Here is an 11,692-nt window from a genome sequence, read left to right as displayed (position 1 = left end):
TGCCTCCCACCGTGGTGGCCCCACCGCTTTCCCATCCTACCCCACGTCCCGTCTGAGGTGCCATAAAAAGGACTCGGCCGTAAACCACGGGATTTTATGGGTCAGTGGGCAGTTTTATTAGGTTAATTATCCTGCCGCACTAATGAGGGCACAGTTAAGGACAGTGAAAATCAAGAATTGGCTTGACCTTCTCCCAGAGACTGCTCCAAACATGGGAGGCAATGGGTGCTGGCAATGCGGAGGTGATGGGTGCTGGTGATGGGGTTGGTCATGAGTACTGACAATGGGTGCTGGTCATGAGGAGGTGATGGGGAGGTCATGGGTGCTGGTGATGGGGAGGTGGTAGATGCTCATGATGGGAAGATCATCGGTGCTGGTGAGGAGAAGGTCATGGGTGCTGGCAATTGGGGAGGTGATGGGAAAACAAAACCCCCCAGCAGCTTCCAGCTTTGCTCCACACCAAGGGACACTCAAGATGGAGCAAACCTTTCATCCTCAGCCAAGTGACCCGGGTCTCCCCACCCAGCCCACCCTCATTTTAGAGCTCAGACAACTCCCCCCATAGCTTGAACAAACACCTTAATGCTCCGGGGCTTTGAAAACACCCAGTTATCTGTTGGTGTTTGCTTCTCCCAGCTGGGTTGGAGCCAGCTCCCCCTCCTCTTGGCTCCTTCCTTGGCTGCCCGGGGCTTTTCCATAGCAGTTTTGCTTCGATCTTATTAAATGTGGAGCAGAGCAGCAAGCGCGGGCAATTAGACAGACAATTAGGGAGCAGCTCGTTGCACAAGACCTCTCCTCCCCGAAACGCACTCGCGGGGTGAGTAGTGCTGTGCCTCTCGCCAGACAGGTTCTCGGCACGGCTCGGCCAAGTCCTCCCCGCAACTGCAGTCTTCTACGTGCCCAGAGTTTCTTCCAGATGAGGTTTTCCTCGAGACAGTGATCCCTTCCCAGACTTTGTCCCACCTGGAGGCCTCGTTTCCCATGCATTCCTCAATCGTCCCATGGGTTGGCTTCTGTCTTGTGACCTTCCTGCAAATCCCACAGCTCTAATTCCTCACTGGGTTAAGTTGGGGCAAACTGGTACCATTTTCTTGTAGCCAAGAAAGCCAAACTGTCTTTTGCTTTCATCTGATCATCTGGGCCATCAGCTCCTTGGCCCAGCTGGTGAAGGTCACTTGGCTGTTATGGGCACATAGGAAAGAGAGATGGATGGTTGGAGGGAGAGGTGGATGAATGGTAATGTGAATGCATGGGTGGATGGACGGATGGATGGATGCTTGGATAGTTGACTGGATGGATGACTGGGCAACTGGATGCATGGGTGGATGGACAGATGAATGGACAGATGATAATGTGGTTGGGTAAATGGATGCACGCATGGGTGGATGGATGGATGATAATGTGGTTAGGTGGATAGATGGACATGCAGATGGATGGTTAGGTGGATGGTTGGCTGGTGAGATGGATGAGTGGATGCAATGGATGGACAGTAACGTGGTTAGGTGTATAGATGGACGTATGGATGGATGGTTGGATGGATGGACGGCTAGATGGGTAGATATATGCATGAATGGATGAACAGATAAATGAGCTTTAATAAGGCCAAGTGCAGAGTCCTTCACTTGGGGTATAAAAACCCCAAGCATCGCTATAGGCTCGGGGAAGAGTGGCTGGAGAGCTGCCTGGCGGAGAAGGACCTGGGGGTGTTGGTTGACTACCGGCTTGATATGAGCCAGCAGTGTGCCCAGGTGGCCAAAAAGGCCAATGGGATACTGGCGTGTATCAAGAATAGTGTGACCAGCAGGAGCAGGGAAGTGATCCTGCCCCTGTACTCGGCACTGGTGAGGCCGCACCTGGAATATTGTGTCCAGTTTTGGGCCCCTCGCTTTAAGAGAGATATTGAGCTCCTGGAGCGAGTCCAGAGAAGGGCGACTAAACTGGTCAAGGGGCTGGAAAATAAAACTTATGAGGAGCGGCTGAGGGAGTTGGGGCTGTTTAGCCTGGAGAAGAGGAGGCTGAGGGGAGACCTGATTACGGCCTATAAATACTTGAGAAAGGATGGTGGGGAGGTGGGGGAAGGGCTCTTTACATTAGTGATGGGTGATAGAACAAGAGGAAATGGGCATAAGCTTAGTCAGGGGAGATTCAGGTTGGATGTTAGGAAGTATTTCTTCTCTGAAAGGGTTGTCAGCCACTGGAATAGGCTGCCCAGGGAGGTGGTTGAGTCCCCATCCCTGGATGTGTTTAAGAATAGGGTGGATGAACTGCTTAGGGATATGGTTTAATGGGGATTAGGGATGGTTGGACTCGATGATCTCTAAGGTCTTTTCCAACCTAGAAATCTATGAAATCTATGAAATGAATGGATGGACGGTAGGATGGATGGGCAGATGGACAGAGGAATAGCCCTCATCATCATTTGCCTCTCAACTGTGCTGTACTCCCTGCCGTAAGAGATGAGTAACACCAAAAGCAGGCCATTACAACAGGGTTAACCCTCCCTCAGCCCCAGGGTTAACCCCTGACTAACTGGGGCAGGACTCAAGACACCGCTCACCTGATGCATGACCACATCAGCTGCCCCAAGGATGGTGGGGCCGTTCTCAGGGAGCCCGGAAGAAGCGTCATGGCTGATTCAGGTCTCCGTCAGAGCGGAGAACATCAGCTCCGGGCAACCCGACTCTGCCTGGACCCGCACGAGGGAACCCTCCCTTGGCAGGTTTGACACGCCGCCAGCATCGCCGGGGTGGCCCTGGGGCTGGGCAGACTGGGGAGGTCCCCTCTCAACCCACCCATGCAGGGCTGGAGGGCTTTGCACAGCTCCATACTCCACCAAAATTCCCTTAAAAGAGCCAAAAATAGCACGTATCGCCCTCGTCCCACCAGCGCCCTGCCTTTCCCCGAAACCACCGCTTTGTTGCAAGCCGCAGCGCAAATCCCTTAATTAGGGGGTTCGTTACGAGCCAGCCCCGCGAAACGCCGCTGGTGGAGCAACGGGATGGCAGCCAGGGTGGCCCAAGGGGGCTGCTGGTCACCCTTCTCCAGCACCCCGAAACCCCCCTGCCCACTCCACCGGGGGTCCGGCCGAACCGTTCCTGCTGACCCCATAGCTCAGCCTCTCCCGCCTGCTTCCTCCTCCTCCTCCTCATCCGGGGAGAGGCAGGTTGGAGGGAGGAGGCCCCATCCGCGCCTCCCCGCCGGCGCCGCGGCGTGCCGGGGCAGAGCCGCGTGCAACGGCGAGCGCCATGGCTGAGCGGCTGTCGGAGGAGCAGATCGCCGAATTCAAGGAGGCTTTTTCCCTTTTTGACCGGGATGGAGATGGTTGCATCACCACGAAGGAGTTGGGCACCGTCATGCGCTCGTTGGGGCAAAACCCCACCGAAGCGGAGCTGCAGGACATGGTGGGAGAGGTGGACGCCGACGGCAGCGGCACCATCGACTTCCCCGAGTTCCTCTCGCTGATGGCGAGGAAGATGAGGGACACGGACAGCGAGGAGGAAATCCGCGAGGCTTTCCGCGTCTTCGATAAGGACGGCAACGGCTACATCAGCGCGGCGGAGCTGCGGCACGTCATGACCAACCTGGGCGAGAAGCTGACGGACGAGGAGGTGGACGAGATGATCAAGGAGGCCGACTGCAACAACGATGGGCAGGTCAACTACGAGGAGTTCGTGAGGATGATGACGGAGAAGTGAGCCCCTCACCAACCACCTCCAACCCCATCTCGCAGGTAACTCACTGGGATGTGTCTGCGCGCCCAACCCCACGTCCATAGAAAGCCCCAGACCAAGAGTCCATCCCGCTCACTGCAATGGCCACCCCAAATCTTGCATCTCCTCCATCCCGATCACCTCCTGCCCCACAACTTGTGCCAGTGGTTGGAAAACTCAAAGTTCACGGTGCTTTTCTAAAATTTTTCCTTCATTTCTTTATAGGGAACAGAGGTTGTGGTGGTCCCCCAGCCCCTCCACCCCCTACCGCCTTCTCTCCACCATCCTGGGCTGGAAAATCCTCTTTTCTCCCAGCTGGAGCATCACCAGCCAGTGTCTGCGTCGGATGTGGGCGTCCCACCTGGCAGGATGGGGCTTGGGGTGCAGACGGACACGGGGGGGGTCCCTCCTACTGCCCCCCACCAGACGCACCTCGTGTGTCCGTAGAGGTCCCGTTGGCCACCACGCGTCCCCTGGCACCGCGCCGAGTCCAATAAAGAGCTGTCCCCCCGTGTCCTGGTGGCTGCCAGTGCTTCCGTTGGCTTCTTTTTGGGGTCCCTGCTAAAAAACAACACCCCTCCCCAAATCACCCATAACAGTGCATCCCAGCCAGGGTCACCCCCACATCACCCCCTTCCTCCTTCCCCTCATTCTTCTTCCCTACAAGCTGGAAAAATGCCCCTCGTGGGTGCTGGGCACCCTCCAGCTGCAGTCCCCAGGAGTTGTGGCCATCCCCACCCCAAATCCTCATCATTTTTGGGGTCTGCTGTCTGCACCCCCAGGGTGTTGGGGGCTCTTTTCCCCCCCCCAAGCTAAAAGAAGAGTTGGCAGCTGGATTTAGCCCTAATCCCCATCCCCAAGATGAGTAGAGCAGGATTCACATCCAGGATTACGGCCAGGAAGCCACAATCTGCCTCGTCATACTCCCCGTGACTCAGTTTCCCCACAAAAAGGGTGAAACTCAATTGCAGCAGCTCTCCCACTCCGGGCTGAGGTGATTCCCTGCACGGAGGGGTTTGAATTAATAATAATTATTATTAATTATAATGGGTCTTATTAATGCTCAGGCACTAACGAGCAACCGGGGAGGCGGCACGAGATGTTGCACGGGGGGGGACATCGTGGCTCCAGGGATGTTCAAGCCACCACGAGGACTTCACCACCCCCCTCCACCTCCAGCCCATCCCCGGGGCCGGGATCTTTGGCAATCCCAGTTGTTTTCCCGACGCTGGGAAAACCGGGCAAGTGCCTGCACGCCGGCTGAGCACACCCACGCTCGCTGCACCCAGCACCTTCACCACGTGCACCCAACCCGCCTGCAGCTCCGCAGGGAATGAGAACGGGAAGAAAAAAAAAAAAAAAAAGCCCCAAATCCAACAAAATCAAGACTTGAAAGGGTCACACCGGGCTGTTGTACCCGAGCGGCTAAAATTAGACCTTCCCGAAAAACGTGATTATTTATTAATGCCGATTATTTAGGAAACCATACCCTGCATTTTTAGGCTCCACATCTTCTCCTTCTATCCTGGGATTGTTTAATCACCAGATATTTTTTCACGCCGCTTATCCTGAGCTGGTTTTTCGGAACGCCGCTCGTTACCGGGAGGCTGGAGCGTGCCCAGAAGCACCGGCCCCGCAGCGCCGTCGGCAGCTGGAGAAGAAAGTTTATTTTGCCCGTTTCTCCCCCAAATTGATGCTGGGGAGCACAGCGGGAACGTTTCCGCTGACGTCACTCGGGATGGACAGACGGATGGATGGGAGGGTCCCGTTTGCTTCAGCGTTGCCAATGGAATCATAGAATCGTAGAATCCTAGAATGGTCAGGGCTGGAAGGGACCTTCAAAGGGCATCTAGTCCAACCCCCCTGCAAGGAACAGGGATATCTCCAACTAGATCAGGTTGCTCAGGGCCTCAAAATGGAGGGGATTTTGGTTCCCGAATCCAGCTTTGGAGGCCCAAATGGCCCTGCTGGGGGGAAGGCGTGGACGGGGTGTGCAGGATCTGTCCTGGACCTTGCACGCTGCTCCTGCCACATGGAGCAGGTCCGTGACTCACAGGGCGGTTTGAAACGGGCGTTGGTTAACCATGAAATTAATTGAGCTGGTACAGGAGGAGATGCACTCGGTGCCTGGGAGGTTGGGGGAGGACCATGAAGGGTGGGAAGAGGGGGTACGTGGGTGCCAAGGAAGAGACATTAGCCGTTTTCACCCCAAAGCCTGGTCAGGGTGGTCCTCTGCACCTGGGGATGGAGACATCAGGGTGGGACTTGGGGTAGGGGTCATCTGAGATGGGTCCTGGGGGATCATCTAGGCTAGGACCTGAGGGAACTCAGGGATCATCTAAGAGGAGACCTGGAGGAGGTTCACCTGGGGTGGGACACGGGGGACCACCTACAATGGAGCTTGGGGGATTATCTCAGATGAGTCCTGGGCAATACCTTGGAATAAGACGCAGGGATCATGTAACATGGGACCTGGGAGGGGTCACCTGGGACGGCATGCTGGGGCTCACTTAGGATGGGGCTTGGAGCATCACCTGTAATTAGATCTGAGGGATCACCCCAAGATGGGACCTAGGGTATCATCTAGGATGGGATCTGGGGGGATCATCTAAGATGGGACCTGAGGGGGGATCACGTGGCGTGGTAGACAAGGGATCCGTTAGAATGGCCCATGGGGGATCACCTGTGATGGGACCTGGGGGTTCATCTAGGGTGGGACATGGAGGATCCTGCAGGATGTGGTGCGGAGGATCCCTTGGGATGAGACTTAGCGGGATCTCCTGGATCCAGACTGTAGCAGCTGATCCCACCTCCACCACTGGCAAACAACCTTCCACCACCTTTCTGCATAGTTTCCTCCAGCCCACCCAACAAAAAAGCCACCGAGGGCTCCAGCACCACTCACAACCAGCGGCCCATCCACACCCGCTCATCACTCCCCTTGCCCTGCTCACGGTTCCGCTCCACCTGGGCACAGTTTTTCTCTAAAATGATACTTTTTAGGAGAAAAGCAGCTCAGCATCACCCACCATGGAGGACCAGAGACGCTTCTTCTCCAGTGCTGCTGAACCCTTCCCAAATTCTCCCCAGTCCCTTTTATTTTAGCAAAACATTTAAATAACATTACAACAACTGGACTTTAAAAACACATTCATTAAAGTTGGGGAAACAAGACTGAGACCCCCCCCCAAGATGGACCAAGGAGCTTTTCTGAGCCCTCCTGAAGGATGTTGAAAAGAAGGGCAGGATTTTTTCCCTGTTTTTCCCCATTTTTTCCCCTTCCCGCAGCCCCCGGGCCGCAGCTCCCTGCCTCCTCCCCGGCAATAACTCTGCTCTTGAGCAAACATGACGCAGTGCCTGGGAAATGCTGCTGCCCGCGGGAAGGGGAGGCCCCTCGACACTCAGCTGCCATAAAAAAATGGGGAAAAAAGAATGGATTTTTGAAGGGAGGTTGGGGGATGTCGCAGAGGAGAGCTCGGTTGGGCTGGAGCAACCCAGGTTCTGCACGGGGGAATAAATAACTAAAAAAAAAAAACAAACCCAAAAAACCCTTTACAAATACATTTTTCTAATATTTTAGTTTGGCAGAAAACTGTTTCATTTCTCAGGGGTGTTTTTTTAACGTGTTTTAAAGTCCTTTTTCTCACTTTTTTTTTTTTTTTCACTTTTAAGTTATTCGTGAAAGGAGAAATTACTCTCTGGGGGAGAAATTTAAAAAAAAAAAATTGTACACAAATTAAACTCAGATCACCCCGCACTGGGCACGGGGCGTGAGGCAGGATGGGCCACGGTGCCCAGTTATGGCCAAGATGATGCTGAATGAAGCAGTTTGGGGCCAGATCCAGCACTGAGCCCAAAATTGCACCAGATGGGGAATTGCTTTGGGGCAACTGGGGTAATTTTGCCTGATTGTGGGACTGGAGCAGTTGATTTTATGTCCTTTTTTTCTGGCATTAGCCCCTCTGTCCCACTTGGGACACTGGGTACCACCATGATGCAGGTGCCCAACAGCATCCAAGGCATGGAACTTTACACAACATGAGTTTTCCCAGTCTCAGCCCACAGCCAGAGCCAAAATCACGTTACCCTCTTGGATGCTTTTGCTGGGACATCCAGTGATGGGGCTTGGAGGGGCTGTGTTGGGCTTCCTCTGGTGGGGAAAGGCTCTGGCCCCAAAAGTCTGCAGTGAATCCTGCCAAGTCTGCACCCAAACTGCCTCTGCTGCCTTCAGAAGTGGTACAAGCAGAGGGGACAAGTGGGATGGGGAGATGAGGATGAGTTGGAGAAGGAGTGAGGACAAATGGTACCAGGAGACCAACAAACAGGACCAGGAGAGGGAAACAAATGAGACCAGGAGTTGGGGACAAAAAGAACCAGGAGAGGGGAAAAATCCAACCTAAAGATGGAACAAGTGGTACCAAGAGACAGGGACAAGTGGAACCAGGAGAGGGAAACAAATTGGACCAGAAGGGACCAGTGGGACAGGGGAAAAGGACAAGTGGGATCAGGAGATGGAGACAAGTTGGGCTGGGAGAAGGGACTAGTGGGACCAGAGGACAAAGACAAGTAGGACCAAGAGATGGAGACAAGCTGGACCTGGAGAGGGGACCAGTAGGACCAGGAGAGGGGACTAGTGGGACCTGGGGAAAAGGACAAGTGGGATCAGGAGATGGAGACGAGTTGGACCAGGAGAAGGGACCAGCAGGGCCAGAGGACAAGGACAAGACGGATCAGGAGACAAGGACAAGTCTTTGGGCTGGGGATAAGTGGGAGCAGGAGAGGAGACAAGTGGGACAAGAAGAGGGAACCAGACCAACCAGGAGATGGGGACAACTGTGACCAGGAGAGGGGACCAGGACAAGGGTCCCCATGCTCTTCAAATCCCAGGTAGTTTGTTGAACCTGAGACGCACCGAGAGCAGCCCCAGGGCTGTTCTAATTCCCTGTGCCCCACTGCCAGGATGGGCGGACACCTCCCCGGCCCTCCTCATCTCATCTCCCCAGCGTTCCCAAGGCTCAACGTAAAGCCTCAAGGGATTTTTGCAAAGACACTTCAGGGCTCCTCACAGCGACGCCAGCACCCCACAGCTGCCACCACGCTTCACATGGCTCCTCTCCCCACTTCCAAGGCCAAGGGGTTTCCCAAATTCCAGTTACCAGAATAAGCAGCCATAGAGTCGCCAAGATGGTGACCATCAACCTTCAAGGGATGTAGTCTACCGTCGACACCGTGGGATTTGGTGGTCTCAAGCCAAAAAGCCAGGCATCCCTGCAAGGGTTAACTGCAGCGGTTGCAATCGGAGATGCTTCATTTTCCATCCCTGCAGCGCCGGGAGCCCGTTTTAACGGGAAATTAATAGCACCATGACCTCAGCCACCACGTACGCGGCTCCGCTCGCCGGCGTGCCGGCAGCCCCACGTAACCACAGCCCACCGCATCCCAGCCAGAGGAGATTCTGGGGGCCTTTTCCCTCTTTTCTCCCTAGGATAGGGAGGAGGATGGTGCCATAGCTCTAGAAATCACCCCCGGAGATGACAAACCATCAATAAAAAAATCCCAGCTCCAATCTCCGTAGGTTTAAAGCCCAGTGCAGCACTTTCCCCTCTTTATAGCTTAAAAAAAAAAACACCTTTAATTTCCCACTTTGGTCTATACTAGCCCCAAATCAGATGCCAAAAAAAAAAGAAGAGATGTCAAAAAAAAAAAAAAATTAGTCCAAGCAAAGCTGAAAGGAAGAAATAACTGTTTTGCAGCCCTTCTAATCCCATTTTTTTACCCTATTTTCATCTCATCCGAGAAGGCACAACCTGCCCCGTGCTTCTTGTCTCCCAGGCAACTTGTTGCTGCTATTCGTTTTTAACCAGGATAAGGAAAAAAAAACCCAAACACAGGTGAAACGGGGCCCGTGTTTGCGGATTTAAGGGCTTTGCTGGAAGAAAAGAGCATCTTGGCTCAGGGGACCCGCGATGACTTTGCCATCCGCCCCCGCAAAACCGCCCGGGCTTGTTTCGGGGAGCAGATTTTCCAGGCTTTTCCAGGATTTGTCTTTCCCCCGTGAAAACGTGGCTGGTGGGAGGTTTTTCTGTTCTTACTGGGGGAGCATCACCGTCAAGCGGCACCATGGGGGGGGAAGAGGCTCCCCACAGCCCCAGCTGCAACAAAACCTGCAGATTTCGAAGCTTTGCCCGTTCCCGTCACAAATCGGTGCCGGTTCCCACAAAAAACACCTCCTGAAAAGCCCAAAGGTACCTTTTCCTCCCATGACCGGCTCCTCCAGCCCATGAGAAGGACCCGGTGAGCAGGTCAGCAGGAGAGCATCTCTTAGGGAAGAGAGGGACTGTCCCTTTGTCCCCAGACAGCGTCGTCTTCCTCCCAGTTTCTTTGGAATGTTGTTTCCAGCCTCCGGTTTTCCTCCAGTGTTCCTCCAGGACACTTCAGCGAGATGTGGGAAGCATCCCTGGGAAACAAGGACTAAAACTTTTGGGGGGCATGAGGGGGGCTTGTTGTTCATCGCTTCAGTGTCCTCTAAAGATCTCAGCCAGCGTGTCCCTAAAAGCCTGTGACCTACAAAAACGAGGCTGTTTTATAGAATCATAGTGTCACAGAATGGGTTGGGTTGGGAGGGACCTCAAAAACCATCCAGTTCCAACCTCCCTGCCATGGGCAGGGACACCCTCCACTACACCAGGTTGCCCAAAGCCCCATCCAGCCTGGCCTTGAACACTGCCAGGGATGGGGCAGCCACAGCTTCTCTGGGCAACCTGTGCCAGTGCCTCAGCAACTTCATCATAAAACATTCTTCCTTATGTCCATTCCAAACCTCCCCTCTCTCAGTTTACAACTATTGCCCCGTGTCCTGTCACTACACGCCCTTGTCCAAAGTCCCTCTCCAGCTTTCTTGTAGGTCCTTCAGGCACTGGAAGGCTGCAATAAGATCACCCCGGAGCCTTCTCTTCTCCAGGCTGAACAGCCCCAACTCTCTCAGCCTGTCTCCATAGCAGAGGTGCTCCAGCCCTCGGATCATCTCCGTGGCCTCCTCTGGCCCCGCTCCAGCAGCTCCATGTCCTTCTTGTGCTGGGGACCCCAGAGCTGAAGACAGCACTGCAGAGGGGTCTCAGGAGAGCAGAGCAGAGGGGCAGAATCTCCTCCCTCGCCCTGCTGCCCACGCTGCTCTGGATGCAGCCCAGGACACGGTTGGCTTTCTGGGCTGCCAGCACACAATGCCAGCTCAGGTTCCAATTTTTCATTCACCAGCATCCCCAAGTCCTTCTCCACAGGGCTACTCTCAATCATCTCTGTTGATACTGGGGAGTGGCCAAAGTGCAGGACCTCGCACTTGGCCTTGTTGAACTTCATGGGGTTTGCATGGGCCCACTCCTTTGGCCTGCCAAGGTCCCTCTGGATGCTGTCTCCTCCCTCGAGCAAACCAGCTGCACCACTCAGCCTGGTGTCATCCGCGAAGTCAATCCCACTGTGCCGTTGTTGAAGATATTAAAGAGTATTGGTCCCAGTACAGACCCTTGAGGGACACATCTTGTTACCAGTTTCCACTTGGACATCAAGCCATTGTCTATAACTCTTTGGAGGTGGCCACCCAGCCAGCACAGACCTGGACTGGTTGGTCCTCAGGAGGGTAATTTCAGCTGGTTGCACAGGTCCATAAAGCCACGGGCTGCCCGCAGCCTCGCTGCAATTAGAGACGAAGTCAACAAAGCAAGAGGAGGTGGCAGGGCTCCCACACAGACCCCACACCCTGACCACAACCATCTACAGAAGAAACACAGATCAAACCTTTCAGAGCGAGCTTTAATCACAAATAACACCCCAGTGCGTTTGCACCTGCCCCAATCTTACCACCACGGCATGCCAGGAGCCACCAAAACCCAGACCATCGGGGAGAAATACAAACACCTCGGTAGCGTGCCGTACTCTTTCCAAACAGAGGTCAACGCTTCCTGAGCCTGGTGTCTCGGTGCTTAAAC

General features: G+C 54.4%; 1 protein-coding gene across 1 annotated transcript; it reads left to right on the top strand.

Moving 5' to 3' along the window:
* Positions 1-3,245: 3,245 nt before the first annotated feature.
* LOC104383103 (calmodulin, striated muscle) lies at positions 3,246-3,695 on the top strand. The gene has a single exon (XM_009991181.2). It carries the CDS (start codon positions 3,246-3,248, stop codon positions 3,693-3,695), a length of 450 nt encoding a protein of 149 aa, XP_009989483.2.
* The last annotated feature ends 7,997 nt before the right edge of the window (positions 3,696-11,692 follow it).

The sequence above is a fragment of the Tauraco erythrolophus genome, chromosome 4 (genome assembly GCF_009769465.1).
Source record: "Tauraco erythrolophus isolate bTauEry1 chromosome 4, bTauEry1.pri, whole genome shotgun sequence".
Taxonomy (NCBI): Eukaryota; Metazoa; Chordata; class Aves; order Musophagiformes; family Musophagidae; genus Tauraco; species Tauraco erythrolophus.
The sequence above is the reverse complement of the archived record's forward strand: the minus strand, read 5'-3'. Positions and strand labels throughout refer to the sequence as shown.